The following is a 22883-nucleotide window of genomic DNA, read 5'->3' on the forward strand; positions in this document are numbered from 1 at the left end:
GTAGTAGACTCTGTCAGAAGGTAGTAGACTATGTCAGAAGGTCGTAGACTATGTGGACTAGTGATATGAACCAGAAGGTAGAAGTATGTCAGAGGGTAGTAGACAATGTCAGAGGGTAGTAGACTATGTGGACTAGTGACATGAGTCAGAGGGTAGTCAACTATGTCAGAGGGTAGTAGACTATGTGGACTAGTGACATGAGTCAGAGGGTAGTCAACTATGTCAGAGGGTAGTAGACTATGTGGACTAGTGATATGAGTCAGAAGGTAGTAGACTATGTCAGAAGGTTGTAGACTATGTGGACTAGTGACATGAGTCAGAGGGTAGTCAACTATGTCAGGGTAGTAGACTATGTGGACTAGTGATATGAGTCAGAAGGTAGTAGACTATGTCAGAAGGTTGTAGACTATGTGGACTAGTGATATGAGTCAGAAGGTAGTAGACTATGTCAGAAGGTTGTAGACTATGTGGACTAGTGATATGAGTCAGAGGGTAGTCGACTATGTCAGAAGGTAGTAGACTATGTGGACTAGTGATATAAATCAGAGGGTAGTAGACTATGTCAGAGGGTAGTAGACTATGTGGACTAGTGACATGAGTCAGAAGGTAGTAGACTATGTCGGAGGGTAGTAGACTATGTGGACTAGTGATATGAGTCAGAAGGTAGTCAACTATGTCAGAAGGTAGTAGACTATGTGGACTAGTGATATGAGTCAGAAAGTAGTAGACTATGTCAGAAGGTAGTAGACTATGTGGACTAGTGATATGAGTCAGAAGGTAGTAGACTATGTCAGAAGGTTGTAGACTATGTGGACTAGTGATATGAGTCAGAGGGTAGTCGACTATGTCAGAAGGTAGTAGACTATGTGGACTAGTGATATAAATCAGAGGGTAGTAGACTATGTCAGAGGGTAGTAGACTATGTGGACTAGTGACATGAGTCAGAAGGTAGTAGACTATGTCAGAGGGTAGTCGACTATGTCGGAGGGTAGTAGACTATGTGGACTAGTGATATGAGTCAGAACGTAGTCAACTATGTCAGAAGGTAGTAGACTAGTGATATGAGTCAGAAAGTAGTAGACTATGTCAGAAGTTTGTAGACTATGTGGACTAGTGATATGAGTCAGAAGGTAGTAGACTATGTCAGAAGGTAGTAGACTATGTGGACTAGTGATATAAATCAGAGGGTAGTAGACTATGTCAGAGGGTAGTAGACTATGTGGACTAGTGACATGAGTCAGAAGGTAGTAGACTATGTCAGAGGGTAGTCGACTATGTCGGAGGGTAGTAGACTATGTGGACTAGTGATATGAGTCAGAACGTAGTCAACTATGTCAGAAGGTAGTAGACTATGTGGACTAGTGATATGAGTCAGAAAGTAGTAGACTATGTCAGAAGGTAGTAGACTATGTGTACTAGTGATATGAGTCAGAAGGTAGTAGACTATGTCAGAAGTTTGTAGACTATGTGGACTAGTGATATGAGTCAGAAGGTAGTAGACTATGTCAGAAGGTAGTAGACTATGTGGACTAGTGATATGAGTCAGAAGGTAGGAGACTATGTCAGAAGGTAGTAGACTATGTGGACTAGTGATATGAGTCAGAAGGTAGTCGATTATGTCAGAAGGTAGTAGACTATGTGGACTAGTGATATGAGTCAGAAGGTAGTAGACTATGTGGAGGGTAGTGACATGAGTCAGAAGGTAGTAGACTATGTCAGAGGGTAGTCGACTATGTCGGAGGGTAGTAGATTATGTGGACTAGTGATATGAGTCAGAAGGTAGTAGACTATGTGGACTAGTGATAGTCAGAAGGTAGTAGACTATGTCAGAAGGTAGTAGACTATGTGGACTAGTGATATGAGTCAGAAGGTAGTAGACTATGTCAGAAGGTAGTAGACTATGTGGACTAGTGATATGAGTCAGAAGGTAGTAGACTATGTCAGAAGGTAGTAGACTATGTGGACTAGTGATATGAGTCAGAGGGTAGTCGACTATGTCAGAGGGTAGTAGACTATGTGGACTAGTGATAGTCAGAAGGTAGTAGACTATGCCAGAAGGTAGTAGACTATGTGGACTAGTGATATGAGTCAGAAGGTAGTAGACTATGTCAGAAGGTAGTAGACTATGTGAACTAGTGGACTAGTGATATGAGTCAGAAGGTACTAGACTATGTGGAGGGTAGTGACATGAGTCAGAAGGTAGTAGACTAATTCAGAGGGTAGTCAACTATGTCGGAGAGTAGTAGACTATGTGGACTAGTGATATGAGTAAGAGGGTAGTAGACTATGTCAGAAGGTAGTAGACTATGTGGACTAGTGATATGAGTCAGAGGGTAGTCAACTATGTCAGAAGGTAGTAGACTATGTCAGAAGGTAGTAGACTATGTGGACTAGTGATATGAGTCAGAGGGTAGTCAACTATGTCAGAAGGTAGTAGACTATGTCAGAAGGTAGTAGACTATGTGGACTAGTGATATGAGTCAGAAGGTAGTCGACTATGTCAGAAGGTAGTAGACTATGTGGACTAGTGATATGAGTCAGAGGGTAGTCGACTATGTCAGAGGGTAGTCGACTATGTCAGAGGGTAGTAGACTATGTGGACTACTGATATGAGTCAGAAGGTAGTCGACTATGTCAGAAGGTAGTAGACTGTGAACTAGTGATATGAGTCAGAAGGTAGTAGACTATGTCAGAAGGTAATAGACTATGTGGACTAGTGATATGAGTCGGAAGGTAGTAGACTATGTCAGAAGGTAGTAGACTATGTGGACTAGTGATATGAGTCAGAAGGTAGTAGACTATGTCAGAAGGTAGTAGACTATGTGAACTAGTGGACTAGTGATATGAGTCAGAAGGTACTAGACTATGTGGAGGGTAGTGACATGAGTCAGAAGGTAGTAGACTAATTCAGAGGGTAGTCGACTATGTCGGAGAGTAGTAGACTATGTGGACTAGTGATATGAGTAAGAGGGTAGTAGACTATGTCAGAAGGTAGTAGACTATGTGGACTAGTGATATGAGTCAGAGGGTAGTCAACTATGTCAGAAGGTAGTAGACTATGTCAGAAGGTAGTAGACTATGTGGACTAGTGATATGAGTCAGAAGGTAGTCGACTATGTCAGAAGGTAGTAGACTATGTGGACTAGTGATATGAGTCAGAGGGTAGTCGACTATGTCAGAGGGTAGTCGACTATGTCAGAGGGTAGTAGACTATGTGGACTACTGATATGAGTCAGAAGGTAGTCGACTATGTCAGAAGGTAGTAGACTGTGAACTAGTGATATGAGTCAGAAGGTAGTAGACTATGTCAGAAGGTAATAGACTATGTGGACTAGTGATATGAGTCGGAAGGTAGTAGACTATGTCAGAAGGTAGTAGACTATGTGGACTAGTGATATGAGTCAGAAGGTAGTAGACTATGTGGAGGGTAGTGACATGAGTCAGAAGGTAGTAGACTATGTCAGAGGGTAGTCGACTATGTCGGAGGGTAGTAGATTATGTGGACTAGTGATATGAGTCAGAGGGTAGTCGACTATGTCAGAGGGTAGTAGACTATGTGGACTAGTGATAGTCAGAAGGTAGTAGACTATGTCAGAAGGTAGTAGACTATGTGGACTAGTGATATGAGTCAGAAGGTAGTAGACTATGTCAGAAGGTAGTAGACTATGTGGACTAGTGATATGAGTCAGAAGGTAGTAGACTATGTCGGAGAGTAGTAGACTATGTGGACTAGTGATATGAGTCAGAGGGTAGTCGACTATGTCAGAGGGTAGTAGACTATGTGGACTAGTGATAGTCAGAAGGTAGTAGACTATGTCAGAAGGTAGTAGACTATGTGGACTAGTGATATGAGTCAGAAGGTAGTAGACTATGTCAGAAGGTAGTAGACTATGTGAACTAGTGGACTAGTGATATGAGTCAGAAGGTACTAGACTATGTGGAGGGTAGTGACATGAGTCAGAAGGTAGTAGACTAATTCAGAGGGTAGTCGACTATGTCGGAGAGTAGTAGACTATGTGGACTAGTGATATGAGTAAGAGGGTAGTAGACTATGTCAGAAGGTAGTAGACTATGTGGACTAGTGATATGAGTCAGAGGGTAGTCAACTATGTCAGAAGGTAGTAGACTATGTCAGAAGGTAGTAGACTATGTGGACTAGTGATATGAGTCAGAGGGTAGTCAACTATGTCAGAAGGTAGTAGACTATGTCAGAAGGTAGTAGACTATGTGGACTAGTGATATGAGTCAGAAGGTAGTCGACTATGTCAGAAGGTAGTAGACTATGTGGACTAGTGATATGAGTCAGAGGGTAGTCGACTATGTCAGAGGGTAGTAGACTATGTGGACTACTGATATGAGTCAGAAGGTAGTCGACTATGTCAGAAGGTAGTATACTGTGAACTAGTGATATGAGTCAGAAGGTAGTAGACTATGTCAGAAGGTAATAGACTATGTGGACTAGTGATATGAGTCAGAAGGTAGTAGACTATGTGGAGGGTAGTGACATGAGTCAGAAGGTAGTAGACTATGTCAGAGGGTAGTCGGCTATGTCGGAGGGTAGTAGATTATGTGGACTAGTGATATGAGTCAGAGGGTAGTCGACTATGTCAGAGGGTAGTAGACTATGTGGACTAGTGATAGTCAGAAGGTAGTAGACTATGTCAGAAGGTAGTAGACTATGTGGACTAGTGATATGAGTCAGAAGGTAGTAGACTATGTCAGAAGGTAGTAGACTATGTGGACTAGTGATATGAGTCAGAAGGTAGTAGACTATGTCAGAAGGTAGTAGACTATGTGGACTAGTGATATGAGTCAGAGGGTAGTCGACTATGTCAGAGGGTAGTAGACTATGTGGACTAGTGATAGTCAGAAGGTAGTAGACTATGTCAGAAGGTAGTAGACTATGTGGACTAGTGATATGAGTCAGAAGGTAGTAGACTATGTGAACTAATGGACTAGTGATATGAGTCAGAAGGTACTAGACTATGTGGAGGGTAGTGACATGAGTCAGAAGGTAGTAGATTAATTCAGAGGGTAGTCGACTATGTCGGAGAGTAGTAGACTATGTGGACTAGTGATATGAGTAAGAGGGTAGTAGACTATGTCAGAAGGTAGTAGACTATGTGGACTAGTGATATGAGTCAGAGGGTAGTCAACTATGTCAGAAGGTAGTAGACTATGTCAGAAGGTAGTAGACTATGTGGACTAGTGATATGAGTCAGAAGGTAGTCGACTATGTCAGAAGGTAGTAGACTATGTGGACTAGTGATATGAGTCAGAGGGTAGTCGACTATGTCAGAGGGTAGTCGACTATGTCAGAGGGTAGTAGACTATGTGGACTAGTGATATGAGTCAGAAGGTAGTAGACTATGTCAGAAGGTAGTACACTATGTGAACTAGTGGACTAGTGATATGAGTCAGAGGGTAGTAGACTATGTGGAGGGTAGTGACATGAGTCAGAAGGTAGTAGACTAATTTAGAGGGTAGTCGACTATGTCGGAGAGTAGTAGACTATGTGGACTAGTGATATGAGTAAGAGGGTAGTAGACTATGTCAAAAGGTAGTAGACTATGTTGACTAGTGATATGAGTCAGAGGGTAGTCAACTATGTCAGAAGGTAGTAGACTATGTGGACTAGTGATATGAGTCAGAAGGTAGTCGACTATGTCAGAAGGTAGTAGACTATGTGGACTAGTGATATGAGTCAGAGGGTAGTCGACTATGTCAGAGGGTAGTAGACTATGTGGACTAGTGATATGAGTCAGAAGGTAGTAGACTATGTCAGAAGGTAGTAGACTATGTGGACTAGTGATATGAGTCAGAAGGTAGTAGACTATGTCAGAAGGTAGTAGACTATGTGGACTAGTGATATGAGTCAGAGGGTAGTCGACTATGTCAGAGGGTAGTAGACTATGTGGACTAGTGATATGAGTCAGAAGGTAGTAGACTATGTCAGAAGGTAGTAGACTATGTGGACTAGTGATATGAGTCAGAGGGTAGTCGACTATGTGGACTAGTGATATGAGTCAGAAGGTAGTAGACTATGTCAGAAGGTCGTAGACTATGTGGACTAGTGATATGAGTCAGAGGATAGTCGACTATGTGGACTAGTGATATGAGTCAGAAGGTAGTAGACTATGTCGGAAGGTAGTAGACTATGTGGACTAGTGATATGAGTCAGAAGGTAGTAGACTATGTCAAAAGGTAGTACACTCTGTCAGAAGGTAGTAGACTATGTCAGAAGGTTGTAGAATATGTGGACTAGTGATATGAGTCAGAGGGTAGTCGACTATGTCAGAAGGTAGTAGACTATGTGGACTAGTGATATAAATCAGAGGGTAGTAGACTATGTCAGAGGGTAGTAGACTATGTGGACTAGTGACATGAGTCAGAAGGTAGTAGACTATGTCAGAGGGTAGTCGGCTATGTCGGAGGGTAGTAGACTATGTGGACTAGTGATATGAGTCAGAACGTAGTCAACTATGTCAGAAGGTAGTAGACTATGTGGACTAGTAATATGAGTCAGAAAGTAGTAGACTATGTCAGAAGGTAGTAGACTATGTGTACTAGTGATATGAGTCAGAAGGTAGTAGACTATGTCAGAAGTTTGTAGACTATGTGGACTAGTGATATGAGTCAGAAGGTAGTAGACTATGTCAGAAGGTAGTAGACTATGTGGACTAGTGATATGAGTCAGAAGGTAGGAGACTATGTCAGAAGGTAGTAGACTATGTGGACTAGTGATATGAGTCAGAAGGTAGTCGATTATGTCAGAAGGTAGTAGACTATGTGGACTAGTGATATGAGTCAGAAGGTAGTAGACTATGTGGAGGGTAGTGACATGAGTCAGAAGGTAGTAGACTATGTCAGAGGGTAGTCGACTATGTCGGAGGGTAGTAGATTATGTGGACTAGTGATATGAGTCAGAAGGTAGTAGACTATGTGGACTAGTGATAGTCAGAAGGTAGTAGACTATGTCAGAAGGTAGTAGACTATGTGGACTAGTGATATGAGTCAGAAGGTAGTAGACTATGTCAGAAGGTAGTAGACTATGTGGACTAGTGATATGAGTCAGAGGGTAGTCGACTATGTCAGAGGGTAGTAGACTATGTGGACTAGTGATAGTCAGAAGGTAGTAGACTATGTCAGAAGGTAGTAGACTATGTCAGAAGGTAGTAGACTATGTGGACTAGTGATATGAGTCAGAAGGTAGTAGACTATGTCAGAAGGTAGTAGACTATGTGAACTAGTGGACTAGTGATATGAGTCAGAAGGTACTAGACTATGTGGAGGGTAGTGACATGAGTCAGAAGGTAGTAGACTAATTCAGAGGGTAGTCGACTATGTCGGAGAGTAGTAGACTATGTGGACTAGTGATATGAGTAAGAGGGTAGTAGACTATGTCAGAAGGTAGTAGACTATGTGGACTAGTGATATGAGTCAGAGGGTAGTCAACTATGTCAGAAGGTAGTAGACTATGTCAGAAGGTAGTAGACTATGTCAGAAGGTAGTAGACTATGTGGACTAGTGATATGAGTCAGAGGGTAGTCAACTATGTCAGAAGGTAGTAGACTATGTCAGAAGGTAGTAGACTATGTGGACTAGTGATATGAGTCAGAAGGTAGTCGACTATGTCAGAAGGTAGTAGACTATGTGGACTAGTGATATGAGTCAGAGGGTAGTCGACTATGTCAGAAGGTAGTAGACTATGTCAGAAGGTAGTAGACTATGTGGACTAGTGATATGAGTCAGAGGGTAGTCAACTATGTCAGAAGGTAGTAGACTATGTCAGAAGGTAGTAGACTATGTGGACTAGTGATATGAGTCAGAGGGTAGTCAACTATGTCAGAAGGTAGTAGACTATGTCAGAAGGTAGTAGACTATGTGGACTAGTGATATGAGTCAGAAGGTAGTCGACTATGTCAGAAGGTAGTAGACTATGTGGACTAGTGATATGAGTCAGAGGGTAGTCGACTATGTCAGAGGGTAGTCGACTATGTCAGAGGGTAGTAGACTATGTGGACTACTGATATGAGTCAGAAGGTAGTCGACTATGTCAGAAGGTAGTAGACTGTGAACTAGTGATATGAGTCAGAAGGTAGTAGACTATGTCAGAAGGTAATAGACTATGTGGACTAGTGATATGAGTCGGAAGGTAGTAGACTATGTCAGAAGGTAGTAGACTATGTGGACTAGTGATATGAGTCAGAAGGTAGTAGACTATGTGGAGGGTAGTGACATGATTCAGAAGGTAGTAGACTATGTCAGAGGGTAGTCGACTATGTCGGAGGGTAGTAGATTATGTGGACTAGTGATATGAGTCAGAAGGTAGTAGACTATGTCAGAAGGTAGTAGACTATGTGGACTAGTGATATGAGTCAGAGGGTAGTCGACTATGTCAGAGGGTAGTAGACTATGTGGACTAGTGATAGTCAGAAGGTAGTAGACTATGTCAGAAGGTAGTAGACTATGTGGACTAGTGATATGAGTCAGAAGGTAGTAGACTATGTGAACTAATGGACTAGTGATATGAGTCAGAAGGTACTAGACTATGTGGAGGGTAGTGACATGAGTCAGAAGGTAGTAGACTAATTCAGAGGGTAGTCGACTATGTCGGAGAGTAGTAGACTATGTGGACTAGTGATATGAGTAAGAGGGTAGTAGACTATGTCAAAAGGTAGTAGACTATGTTGACTAGTGATATGAGTCAGAGGGTAGTCAACTATGTCAGAAGGTAGTAGACTATGTGGACTAGTGATATGAGTCAGAAGGTAGTCGACTATGTCAGAAGGTAGTAGACTATGTGGACTAGTGATATGAGTCAGAGGGTAGTCGACTATGTCAGAGGGTAGTAGACTATGTGGACTAGTGATATGAGTCAGAAGGTAGTAGACTATGTCAGAAGGTAGTAGACTATGTGGACTAGTGATATGAGTCAGAAGGTAGTAGACTATGTCAGAAGGTAGTAGACTATGTGGACTAGTGATATGAGTCAGAGGGTAGTCGACTATGTCAGAGGGTAGTAGACTATGTGGACTAGTGATATGAGTCAGAAGGTAGTAGACTATGTCAGAAGGTAGTAGACTATGTGGACTAGTGATATGAGTCAGAGGGTAGTTATGAGTCAGAGGGTAGTCGACTATGTCAGAGGGTAGTAGACTATGTGGACTAGTGATATGAGTCAGAAGGTAGTAGACTATGTCAGAAGGTAGTAGACTATGTGGACTAGTGATATGAGTCAGAAGGTAGTAGACTATGTCAGAAGGTAGTAGACTATGTGGACTAGTGATATGAGTCAGAGGGTAGTCGACTATGTGGACTAGTGATATGAGTCAGAAGGTAGTAGACTATGTCAGAAGGTAGTAGACTATGTGGACTAGTGATATGAGTCAGAAGGTAGTAGACTATGTCAGAAGGTAGTAGACTATGTGGACTAGTGATATGAGTCAGAGGGTAGTCGACTATGTCAGAGGGTAGTAGACTATGTGGACTAGTGATATGAGTCAGAAGGTAGTAGACTATGTCAGAAGGTAGTAGACTATGTGGACTAGTGATATGAGTCAGAGGGTAGTTATGAGTCAGAGGGTAGTCGACTATGTCAGAGGGTAGTAGACTATGTGGACTAGTGATATGAGTCAGAAGGTAGTAGACTATGTCAGAAGGTAGTAGACTATGTGGACTAGTGATATGAGTCAGAAGGTAGTAGACTATGTCAGAAGGTAGTAGACTATGTGGACTAGTGATATGAGTCAGAGGGTAGTCGACTATGTCAGAGGGTAGTAGACTATGTGGACTAGTGATATGAGTCAGAAGGTAGTAGACTATGTCAGAAGGTAGTAGACTATGTGGACTAGTGATATGAGTCAGAGGGTAGTCGACTATGTGGACTAGTGATATGAGTCAGAAGGTAGTAGACTATGTCGGAAGGTAGTAGACTATGTGGACTAGTGATATGAGTCAGAAGGTAGTAGACTATGTCAAAAGGTAGTACACTCTGTCAGAAGGTAGTAGACTATGTCAGAAGGTTGTAGACTATGTGGACTAGTGATATGAGTCAGAAGGTAGTAGACTATGTCAGAAGGTCGTAGACTATGTGGACTAGTGATATGAGCCAGAAGGTAGAAGTATGTCAGAGGGTAGTAGACTATGTAAGAAGGTAGTAGACTATGTGGACTAGTGATGTGAGTCAGAAGGTAGTAGACTATGTCAGGAGGTAGTAGACTATGTGGACTAGTGATATGAGTCAGAAGGTAGTCGACTATGTCAGAGGGTAGTAGACTATGTGGACTAGTGATATGAGTCAGAAGGTAGTAAACTATGTCAGAAGGTAGTAGACTATGTGGACTAGTGATATGAGTCAGAAGGTAGTAGACTATGTCAGAAGGTAGTAGACTATGTGGACTAGTGATATGAGTCAGAGGGTAGTCGACTATGTCAGAGGGTAGTAGACTATGTGGACTAGTGATATGAGTCAGAAGGTAGTAGACTATGTCAGAAGGTAGTAGACTATGTGGACTAGTGATATGAGTCAGAGGATAGTCGACTATGTGGACTAGTGATATGAGTCAGAAGGTAGTAGACTATGTCGGAAGGTAGTAGACTATGTGGACTAGTGATATGAGTCAGAAGGTAGTAGACTATGTCAAAAGGTAGTACACTCTGTCAGAAGGTAGTAGACTATGTCAGAAGGTTGTAGAATATGTGGACTAGTGATATGAGTCAGAAGGTAGTAGACTATGTCAGAAGGTCGTAGACTATGTGGACTAGTGATATGAGCCAGAAGGTAGAAGTATGTCAGAGGGTAGTAGACTATGTAAGAAGGTAGTAGACTATGTGGACTAGTGACATGAGTCAGAGGGTAGTCAACTATGTCAGAGGGTAGTAGACTATGTCAGAAGGTAGTAGACTATGTGGACTAGTGATGTGAGTCAGAAGGTAGTAGACTATGTCAGAAGGTAGTAGACTATGTGGACTAGTGATGTGAGTCAGAAGGTAGTAACTATGTCAGGAGGTAGTAGACTATGTGGACTAGTGATATGAGTCAGAAGGTAGTCGACTATGTCAGAAGGTAGTAGACTATGTGGACTAGTGATATAAGTCAGAGGGTAGTCGACTATGTTAGAGGGTAGTAGACTATGTGGACTAGTGACATGAGTCAGAGGGTAGTAGACTATGTGGACTAGTGATATGAGTCAGAGGGTAGTCGACTATGTGGACTCGTGTCATTACCTGTGGTCTCTCTCTATGGGTGTTGACTGCCTCCACTTTGAAGGAGATGGACTCCACCTTGCAGCCATAGGCCACAGGTGTGAGCTTCAGCACCGTGTGGAGAGGACACTTCAGGTAGGGCATCTCCTCTACAACATCAATCATATAAACAATGTACATTGCATGTATGAAATATTGATGAATAATATACATTATTCATGAATAATCTAGAATATTGATGAATAATGTAGTATATTGATGAAAAATCTAGAATATTGATGAACAATGTAGTATATTGATTCACTGACCTGCACTTTTATCCAGGAAGTAAGCGAGCAGGCAGCGCATGACAGCTTGGTGACAGATGACAAGAACATTCTCCTGACGCTCCAGCTCCATGATGACAGGCTCCACCCTCTGGACCACGTCCTGGTAGGACTACAACAAACACATCATCATCATTATTAAATCTGTCATAGAAAGATAGATATATAATTGTCAGACAATTGTTGGATGGATGACGTGAGTTATAGTGTCTTGCCCAAGGACACAATGGCAGTGACTAGGATGGCGGCAGTGGGGATCGAACCTGGAACCCTGAAGTTGCTGGCACGGCCACTCTGCCGCCCCAGGAACCTGAACCAGATTTAGCAGACATGAAACTTCATGCTTTTTCCTAATAAATGCATTTGACACAAAAAGAGTTTTACTGACACACATGTCCAGCCTTCCAGGGGCCACTTGCAGTGATGTGGAGGGCCACTTGAAATAAAATGATGGAGTGACATGACACTGACTAAATTAGGTGGCGGGCCACATGAAATTAAATGATATATAATATTAGAAATGAGTATATATTATATACTGAATATATAATATGTAAATAATGTTATATTGCTACTATAGTACATTTTTAGTCTACTTTATTCCTTTAGTTGTCGCCTTCTTTTTGTGCCTTGTCTTTTCCATCCTTTGTAACTGAGCTACTGCGTGGAACAATAATAAACCCTGTCAGAGTCAAGACACTGCGCGCATGACTCAGACTATCTTATCATCCCGCTGAATGACACCACAAAAGAAGCCAGGTGTTGGTGCTATCATGAAACCAGCTTTCACTGCCCGCCCCTAATTATGTGTTTAACCATAAGAACAATGGATTATTTCAACGTTAATTATGTGTTTAACCATAAGAACAATGGATTATTTCAACTATTGGTATATTGAAAAAGACAACACTTCCGTAGTGTTTTCAGATCAATGAGGCGACGCAAATTGAATGTGTTGTTTTTTAGGTTGGTCTCTCCAAAGCTTTGGAATAAATTGCAAAATACCTATTCTGTTCTGGGTTATTTAAAATCAGCTTCTGTGTCATCAAAAGAACTTGGGACTGACCAGCAACTTAAAATCCCTCGGAGGAACATCTGGTCTAAATGCAACACTAACAAACCCGTGGGTTATCTGTAGTAGTTTGCAGCTTCCTGTCGCTCCCCCCTGCTGTGAGTAGGACCCCAAGTCAACAAGTCAGTCCTACCTCTCCAGCCGGGTAGCGGTAGTAGTATTTATCTTCATCCCTCAGGGCGAACTCTTCAGGGAATTTCTCCTTCACTTCATCGTAGGTCATCTCCTCGCACACGCCCTGCAGACGGCAACACCTTCAGACGGGGAGCACACCCAGGAGGAGCAAGAACACAAGACTCACCGCATCGATCTCATTAAGGGCCTTCCACTGCTCGTACGGGAGCCCCAAGTGCTCGGCGGTCTGGATGCTGCGACACAGCTGGCTGCTCCAAACCTTTAGCTTCTTCAGCTGCTGCTCCTCCACAAAGCCAGCCAAGGCGGCAGAAAACTACATAAGAGTAGTAGTAGGCCACAATCACCAGCCAGGTCCTACAATCGTGGGGGCGGGGCGTCCTACCTGTCTGCCCCTCGGCGAGAGGCCAGCGTCGCCCCCGAGCCGCCCCTCCAGGTTGTCGGTGCTCTCTCCGTGTCGACACAGGTAGATAGTGCGCGGCTGGACGTGGATGTTCATCAGGTAGTACACCATCTTGCTCTGGATGTGGTCCTGGATGCGGTTGACCAAGAAGCGGCGACCCACGTCTATCACCTTGATGAAGGACAGATCTCTGCATGGCGAGCACACATCAAATCCTTACACTTCGTCAAAAATGTAGAGTGCGCCTTATAAACCCGCTGCGCCCAATGCACAAAACAATGCTGGTTATGCTTACCGACATCGAAGCACTTTTATTTGGTACATAGTGTAATGGAAAGTGTGACCAGTAGATGGCAGTCCTACATAGGACATACGTGTGGACTGCAGGTGGACGCCTGTTCAATAAATATACATATGTATATAGCGTTTTTCTTTAGTGACTCAAAGCGCTTTACATAGTGAAAGCCAATAGCTAAGTTCCATTTAAAGCAGTGTGGGTGGCACTGGGAGCAAGTGTGGGTAAAGTGTCTTGCCCGAGGACACAACGGCAGTGACTAGGATGGGGGAAGCGGGGAATCGAACCTGGAACCCTCAAATTGCTGGCACGGCCACTCTACCAACTGAACTATTTCGCCCGGTATAATGCTAGCAAAATGACGCTAGCAAGCAACAGCAAAACATTGAGGTTTCATTGGAAATATCGAACATTACAAACAACGCTCAAAAAATCTGTCAAAATGTTTTGGTGCGACTTGGGTAAGCTACGAAAGTTGCACCGCTTGAATGATTGACCGAGCATTACGGCTACCATAGTCAGACGTACTGTGCTTCAACATACGCTATTATTATGGTATGTGTAAGGACCCCCAAAAGGAGACCATGTTTCGCACTCAAAAGAAACTTTTTTTACCTATTGGTTCCTGCTGATGTGTATTTGGGATCTACATAGTACCGAAAATGTGTGCGCATCCGCCATTGTAGTCCACGCCGCAGTCAATATTGTTGTGGGACATTCATCCTCCGCTGTGGGGCGGTTTAGAGTGGCCGTGCCAGCAACTTATAAATATAAATAAATTGTACTTGTATAGCGCTTTTCTACCTTCAAGGTACTCAAAGCGCTTTGACACTACTTCCACATTTACACACACATTCACACACTGATGGAGGGAGCTGCCATGCAAGGCGCCAACCAGCACCCATCAGGAGCAAGGGTGAAGTGTCTTGCTCAGGACACAACGGATGTGACGAGGTTGGTACTAGGTGGGATTTGAACCAGGGGCCCTCGGGTTGCGCACAACCACTGCGCCACGCAATGAGGGTTCCAGGTTCCATCCCCGCTTTCGCCATCCTAGTCACTGCCATTGTGTCCTTGGGCAAAGACACTTTACCCACCTGCTCCCCGTGCCACCCGCACTGGTTTAAATGGAACTTAAATATTACGTTTCACTATGTAAAAGTGCTTTTAGTCACTAGAGAAAAGCGCTATATAAATATAATTCACTTCACTGTTGCCCTTTCTAATAAGTGGTGAACAGTTCTAACTTATATCTGTCAGTAGAATCGCTATGGAAGCGCTAAAAACTACCGCTACAACAAAGATGACGGTAGATTACGTTGTTGAAGTGGAGGCACGTAAGTAGGACTGCCCACAAAAAGAGACAGTCACAAGGCGGCTCCAAAACACTCCGTAAAACATCATCTGAGCAAACTTTTGAGCGATGAACCACCATCACATGTTCTGTACGCGTTTGAAATGTAGAAAAATAAATATGAGCCTTTTAACGCACTTTACAATCCAAGTGGTCCATCCATCCATCCATTTTCTACCGCTTATTCCCTTTTGGGGTCGCGGGGGGCGCTGGCTCCTATCTCAGCTACAGTCGGGCGGAAGGCGGGGTACACCCTGGACAAGTTGCCACCTCATCGCAGGGCCAACACAGATAGACAGACAACATTCACACTCACATTCACACACTAGGGCCAATTTTTTTTAGTGTTGCCAATCAACCTATCCCCAGGTGCATGTCTTTGGAGGTGGGAGGAAGCCGGAGTACCCGGAGGGAACCCACGCATTCACGGGGAGAACATGCAAACTCCACACAGAAAGATCCCGAGCCTGGATTTGAACCCAGGACTGCAGGACCTTCGTATTGTGAGGCAGACGCACTAACCCCTCTGCCACCGTGAAGCCCTCCAAGTGGTCCAAAAATACTGTAAACTTGATGGCTTCCTGAGATGATGGACGCTTACCTGTCGTGCCCGTCAGGGTCTAGAGGTTGGTAGCTTGCGTTGTAACATTCGATTCTCCTTTGGAAGTCCAGCATGGCTTCGGTCTTGTTGCTATCTTTGTAGTCCGGACAGGACACCTTCACTTCCTGCGCAGGAAGGAAGTCACTTTCATTGTTGCCCTGCATCTTTCAGCTACGACAAATCCTCCCTCACCATGATGTTGGATGCGATCACGTCAGGGTCGTCGCAGACGGACTCGATGAAAAAGATCTGCGGCAAAAAAAAAAAAAAAAAACTGTGGTCGCGGCGACTAAAAGAGCGGCAGGTCGCCGTAGAAACGAGGGGCTTACCTTGAAGCCATTCTCGCGGCCGAACTGGAGGATCATCTCTCTCCTTTCCCTCGTGGTGTTTGTCGCGTCGAAGACCTGCATGGACACATGCTCCTCAGTTTCAAAGTGCTGCAAGGATTTCCACGAGCAGCAGTGACAAAAAAAAAAAAACGTACCGCTACTTGTCCTCCTTCGTCCTGCAGGTAGGACTTGACGTCCCTCAGGGCCGCCAAGGCACATTGTCTGCGGGGCAAACACACGCTGAGGACTTTGCACCTCTGCCTGCGTTCTATCAACACTAGGGTTGCAAAGCTTCCGGTAAATTTCCAAAAACTTTACGGAAATTTGACCACGGGGAAGTCAAGCTGGGAAGTTCGACCATTTTTTGGATTATTCAAAGTTGAACACCGTCCTTCTTGTTGTGTAGAATAAGATGAGGCCCTTGTAAAAGACTCATGCAATGCCACACACAGATTTAAATAGTCAGATAAGTAACTGGAGTAGTCTTTAAAAATATGTTACTGACAAATGAATAGAAATAGTCTAGATCAGGGGTGTCAAAGTCAAATACAGAGTGGGCCAAAATTTTAAACTGAACAAAGCCGCGAGCCAAGGTTGAACAAATTAACCTTTTAATTAGGGACCCAAACAAGTTTTGCAATAAATATTGAACAAGCAAGGCTTATATAACTTTAGTGACATGCAAAATCCAGTTTCAAATAATAATAATAATAATAATTAAAAAAATATCAATGGCATATCAAATAAAATCCATCCATCCATCATCTTCCGCTTATCCGAGGTGGGGTTACGGGGGCAACAGCCTAAGCAGGGAAACCCAGACTTCCCTCTCCCCAGCCACTTCGTCTAGCTCTTCCCGGGGGATCCTGAGGCGTTCCCAGGCCAGCCGGGAGACATAGTCTTCTCCTGGGTCTTCCCCGTGGCCTCCTACCGGTTGGACGTGCCCTAAACACCTCCTTAGGGAGGTGTTCGGGTGGCATCCTGACCAGATGCCCGAACCACCTCATCTGGCTCCTCTCCATGTGAAGGAGCAGCGGCTTTACTTTGAGTCCCTCCCGGATGGTAGAGCTTCTCACCCTAAGGGAGAGACCCAAACTCATTTGGGCCGCTTGTACCCGTGATTTTATCCTTTCGGTCATGACCCAAAGCTCATGATCATAGGTGAGGATGGGAACGTAGATCGACCGGTAATTTGAGAGCTTTGCCTTCCGGCTCAGCTCCTTCTTCACCACAACGGATCTTTACAACGTCCGCATTACTGAAGACGCCGCACCGATCCGCCTGTCGATCTCACGATCCACTCTTCCCTCACTCGTGAACAAGACTCCTAGGTACTTGAACTCCTCCACTTGGGGCAGGGTCTCCTCCCCAACCCGGAGATGGCATTCCACCCTTTTCCGGGCGAGAACCATGGACTCGGACTTGGAGGTGCTGATTCTCATTCCGGTCACTTCACACTCGGCTGCGAACCGATCCAGCGAGAGCTGAAGATCCCGGTCAGATGAAGCCATCAGGACCACATCATCTGCAAAAAGCAGAGACCTAATCCCTTGGTCACCAAACCGGAACCCCTCAACGCCTTGACTGCGCCTACAAATTCTGTCCATAAAAGTTATGAACAGAATGGGTGACAAAGGACAGCCTTGGCGGAGTCCAACCCTTACTGGAAACGTGTCCGACTTACTGCTGGCAATGCGGACCAAGCTCTGGCACTGATCATACAGGGAGCGGACCGCCACAATAAGACAGTCCGATACCCCATACTCTCTGAGCACTCCCCACAGGACTTCCCGAGGGACACGGTCGAATGCCTTCTCCAAGTCCACAAAGCACATGTAGACTGGTTGGGCAAACTCCCATGCACCCTCAAGAACCCTGCCGAGAGTATAGAGCTGGTCCACAGTTCCACGACCAGGACGAAAACCACACTGTTAGTCCTGAATCCGAGGTTCGACTATCCGGCGTAGTCTCCTCTCCAGTACACCTGAATAAACCTTACCGAGAAGGCTGAGGAGTGTGATCCCACGATAGTTGGAACACACCCTCCGGTCCCCCTTCTGCCTTTTTTTCTATTTTCAATCTTCTGAGGTAAATATTACATTTTTTCCACAGGCTAATAATACATTTGAAAATAAAATAATAATGAATGAACCAAACATTCAAACCTTGAAGTAGCAAGAGAAAATGCATGAATAAAACGTTAATTATTGTTCAGTTTGCTGGAAGTTTCCCGGAAGAGATAGTGTTGCAAGGGGTTCTCGGTATATTTGTTCTGTTGTGTTACGGTGGGGATGTTCACCCGAAATGTGTTTGTCATTCTTGTTTGGTGTGGGTTCACAGTGTGGTGCATATTTGTAACAGTGTTAAAGTTGTTTATACAGCCACTCTCAGTGTGACCTGTATGGCTGTTTACCAAGTATGCCTTGCATTCACTTGTGCGTGTGTGTGTGTGTGTATGTGTAAAAGCCACAAATATTATGTGACACGCTGTTAGTATGGAGGAAAAGCGGACGTGACGACAGGTTGTAGAGAACGCTAAAGGCAATATACGCCACCAATATAGTTGTCCATGTGGAAATCTGTAGAAATTCGGGAGAATGGTTGCCTCGGGAGATTTTCGGGAAGGGCACTGAACTTCGGGAGTCTACCGGGAAAATTAGGAGGGTTGGCAAGTATGAGTATTAGTGGTGAATGTGGTGTTACAGCGGCACCGACGCTGTATAACACCGGCGGGCCAGCTCTAATGCTAAATTGATATTACCTCAAGGGCCAAGTTAAATTACATGGCAGGCCAGATTTGACCCGCGGGCCAGAGTTTGACACCCATGGTCTAGATCAGGGGTGCCCACACTTTTTCTGCAGGCGAGCTACTTTTCAATTGACCGACTCGAGGGGATCTACCTCATTTATATATATCATTTATATTTATTTATTTATGAAAGAGACCTTTTTGTAAACAAGTTAAATGTGTTTAATGATAATACAAGCATGTGTAACACATATAGATGTCTTTCTTTCACAAAGACAAGAATATAAGTTGGTGTATTACCTGATTCTGATGACTTGCATTGATTGGAATCAGACAGTAATGATGATAACGCCCACATTTTCAAATGGAGGAGAAAAATAGTTGTCCTTTCTGTACAATACCACATGAAAGTGGTTGGTTTTTGGCATCTAATTCATCCAGCTTCCATACACTTTACAAGAAAAACATTGGCGGCAAATTCCGTAGCTTGCTTGATTGACATTCACGGCACCCGAGGGTCTTGTGAGATGACGCTGGCTGCTGCCAGTTCATTATTATGAAAAAATGACAGAGAGGAAGGCGAGAAACACTTTTTATTTCAACAGACTTTCGCGCCATCCCTTCCGTCAAAACTCTAAAGGCCGACTGCACGTTTCCTATCTTCACAATAAAAGCCCTGCTTCATGCTGCCTGCGCTAACAAAATAAGAGTCTCGGAAAGCTGGCGTGCACATCACTTGTGCACGCCAGCTTTCTGAGGGATCGCTTGTGCACGCCAGTTTTCCGAGACTCTGTATTTAGTTAGCGCAGGCAGCATGAAGCAGGGCTTTTATTGTGAAGATAGGAAATGTGCAGTCGGCCTTTAGAGTTTTGACGGAAGGTACGGCGCGAGAGTCTTGAAATAAAAAGTGTTTCTCTTCTTCCTCCTCTCGGTCATATTTTCATAATAATGATCTTGCAGCAGCCAGCGTCATCTCACAAGACCCTCCGGTACCGTGAATGTCATTTAAGTGACGTCTTGGTGAAGATTGAGGATCACTCATTTTTAGGTCTATTTTTTTTTTTTAAAGCCTGGCTGGAGATCGACTGACACACCCCCCGCGGTCGACTGGTAGCTCGCGATCGACGTAATGGGCACCCCTGCTCTAGCATGTTGCATTTAATGTTTATTCCCGTTAATTGCCATGGAAAGTTTCCAACTTTGAATTTTCCCGGTATTTTGCAACCCTACTGATGAGTTTGCATCTCTGCGTTGTATCGACACACTTACTGCCGGATCTTCACAGCGCATTCGTTATCGCACTTGAAGAAGTCGTAGGAGCTGTAGTTCTTGACCGCCTCCCTGCGGTACTCGCCCACGTTGAACACTGCGGGCGGCAAACGGGAGCGTGAGCGCGCCTCGACGCGGTCTCGGCGAGGGAGCGGCGTGTACCTTTAGTGGGCGTGCCGATCCAGTTGAGGTAGCGTGTGAGTTTCCTGGATATGTAGGTCTTTCCTCGAGCTGGCAGGCCGACCATCACGATGACGGCGGGGGGGTTGGCCAAGTGAGGGGCGCCGGCCACTGTTGAGACAATTCCACACATGACGTGTTAGTGCCCTCAGAATTAACCCTATTTCTACTAGCCAGGGGCGTCGCCAGACATATTTCATAAAAAAAAAACGCTTCAGAGTTTTAAGTCTACATAACATAGACAACAGTGCATATACTACTTAGTATTGTAATTGATTGCTACTGTATTCACTCCACGCAACAGTGAGCACATGGCTACTTAATATGGTAATTTATTCACGTGTGGATCGAGACTTGGTTGAGAGAGAGAGGGGGGGGATTAGAATCACTGCGTGAGGTAAGTGATGTTAGCCAACAACAATTTGTTAATTACAATATTTTGATTTGACTCAAACTGTAACTCCTAGATGGATTTAAGAAAGTTATTCGCCCGCAGCAGAGAAGAAGCAGCAGGAATGAGGGATGTAAGTGAAGTCCTAGCTAGCTAGGCAACATCATTGTCTTAAGTTGATGCTAAGTTAGCTAACATTATTCCTTGTATCAAGACAAACATATTCATTTGCTGTACGAGTTGTCGGGGGAATTTCTAATCAACATGAAACATAATGTTGGTTATTGTCTGCTGGTTCTGCATCAATGATGATTTGGAGTCAGCATGTGTGAGTTGAGTGCTTCTCAAATGGTTTTATCTTCAGGAAAAAAACATTTTTCCATATAATCAAGTCGTGAGCCACATTTTTAAATCATTCAAGTTTATTTCACAGAAAAATAGCTCAGTAGACTTGTCTTGTTAATCGGTGTAACTTTGACTAAAACAATCTTGTTTTGTCACCAGAAAAATGGCTACAGCTAAAGCATCTGGTTTTATTTCCAGAAAAAATAGTAACATTTCTGTATTTGTTTTCAGAAAGATGGCTGAAAATATTGGGTTTTGTTGCCCCATTTAGATTTTTTTTAAATATATTTCCGTGTCTGTCCTGAGTCCTCCTTCAACTTGTTAGTCGGTTTGCCTTTTGCTAAAATACTCACCAATAGTCACTAGAAAAAAGGCTAAGAATATCTGGTTTTGTTGCCACAATTTGATTTTTTTCTCCCTAAACTTTTTTTTTTTTCATGCACACATCTGACTGAAAATGACACACAATCCACTTTTATGTCGCGACCCAGCAGTTGGGAACCAATGGTCAACTGTATAACAGTTACTGTAATATTTCCATGTCTGTCCAGAGTGATTGACCACTTTGCAAAAATGAAAAGGAGACGTTACAGTTTACTTCTCAGAAAATGATTCCCTGAACAGACACACAACAGTTGTTCATTTATTCTACTACTGTGGCCTTATTGTTGTGTGTATATTTTATAGTTTTGTGTATCTGAAATAGGATTAGCCACATTGCCATAAATGGAAATTAAATAATATAAAAGAACCCAGAGATGTAGGGGTGCTTTATTTTTGGTTTTACTTTTGTAGATGTTAAATTTGCAGATGATTACTGCAATATATATTTCAAAAAGATTCATTGCTCTTCCTTTTTGCTTTTACCAGTCGCAGTTTAGAAGTCTGGAGTAAAAAAGTGCACAAGTAGGTCAAATGCATTAGTTAATTTCAGGTGGTTCATCAAAGATCCATACAACATCATCTGATATGATTTCATAGTTTAAAGCACTATTTATGTATTTTTTATGATAAATAAGGGCTAAAAATGTTTTTGCTTGCGCGCTTTGCACGCTCACATGAATTATTTGTGCCCCAGGTGTACCCCAGTACAGTATTAGGTCTAGTGACGCCCCTGCTACTAGCAGCTGAAGTCATTATCAAAGGTAAGATTTGATGTAAAAACTGTACATTTTGTGTAATGGCAATATTTTTTTCCATTTCTTGCCTAATGCACAATTGTTTGTGTAGTGCTTTCTTCGCCTGGGTTTCTTTTTAGGGATAAAACAGCTCTAAGGTGTTTGGGATGCCTCCAAACCCCCACTCTGCTGTGATGTTGGTTGACTTATGTCCAGAGGTGGGTAGTAACGCGCTACATTTACTCCGTTACATCTACTTGAGCAGGGGTGCCCACACTTTTTCTGCAGGCGAGCTACTTTCCAATTGACCAACTCGAGGGGATCTACCTCATTTATATACATCATTTATATTTATTTATTTATGAAAGAGACATTTTTGTAAACAAGTTAAATGTGTTTAATGATAATACAAGCATGTGTAACACATATAGATGTCTTTCTTTCACAAAGACAAGAATATAAGTTGGTGTATTACCTGATTCTGATGACTTGCATTGATTGGAATCAGACAGTAATGATAACGCCCACATTTTCAAATGGAGGAGAAAAAAAGTTGTCCTTTCTGTACAATACCACATGAAAATGGTTGGTTTTTGGCATCTAATTAATCCAGCTTCCATACACTTTACAAGAAAAACATTGGCGGCAAATTCCGTAGCTTGCTTGATTGACATTCACGGCACCCGAGGGTCTTGTGAGATGACGCTGGCTGCTGCCAGTTCATTATTAAGAAAAAATGACAGAGAGGAAGGCGAGAAACACTTTTTATTTCAACAGACTTTCGCGCCGTCCCTTCCGTCAAAACTCTAAATATTATGAAAAAATGACAGAGAGGAAGGCGAGAAACACTTTATTTCAACAGACTTTCGCGCCGTCCCTTCCGTCAAAACTCTACAGGCCGACTGCACATTTCCTATCTTCACAATAAAAGCCCTGCGCTAACAAAATAAGAGTCTCGGAAAGCTGGCGTGCACAAGTGATGTGCACGCCAGCTTTCTGTGGGATCGCTTGTGCACGCCAGTTTTCCGAAACTCTGTATTTAGTTAGTGCAGGCAGCATGAAGCAGGGCTTTTATTGTGAAGATAGGAAATGTGCAGTCGGCCTTTAGAGT

General features: G+C 43.5%; 1 protein-coding gene across 2 annotated transcripts in view; it reads right to left on the minus strand.

Annotated features, from left to right (window-relative positions):
- pfkfb3 (6-phosphofructo-2-kinase/fructose-2,6-biphosphatase 3) overlaps positions 1-22883 on the minus strand; it is a 53095-nt gene that overhangs the window by 13949 nt on the left and 16263 nt on the right. The window contains exons 2-12 of one of the 2 annotated variants that reach the window (XM_061914228.1): positions 19901-20029; positions 19739-19835; positions 15876-15942; positions 15721-15795; positions 15584-15640; positions 15392-15516; positions 13124-13331; positions 12908-13018; positions 12740-12844; positions 11517-11646; positions 11230-11357 (exon numbers count right to left, since the gene is read on the minus strand). In XM_061914228.1, coding sequence (XP_061770212.1) covers positions 11230-11357; positions 11517-11646; positions 12740-12844; positions 12908-13018; positions 13124-13331; positions 15392-15516; positions 15584-15640; positions 15721-15795; positions 15876-15942; positions 19739-19835; positions 19901-20029 — 1232 coding nt within the window. Of the gene's footprint in view, positions 1-11229; positions 11358-11516; positions 11647-12739; positions 12845-12907; positions 13055-13123; positions 13332-15391; positions 15517-15583; positions 15641-15720; positions 15796-15875; positions 15943-19738; positions 19836-19900; positions 20030-22883 lie in introns of both variants that reach the window. The other variant, XM_061914227.1, reaches the window with a different exon arrangement.

Source organism: Nerophis ophidion, linkage group LG10, assembly GCF_033978795.1.
Source record: "Nerophis ophidion isolate RoL-2023_Sa linkage group LG10, RoL_Noph_v1.0, whole genome shotgun sequence".
Taxonomy (NCBI): Eukaryota; Metazoa; Chordata; class Actinopteri; order Syngnathiformes; family Syngnathidae; genus Nerophis; species Nerophis ophidion.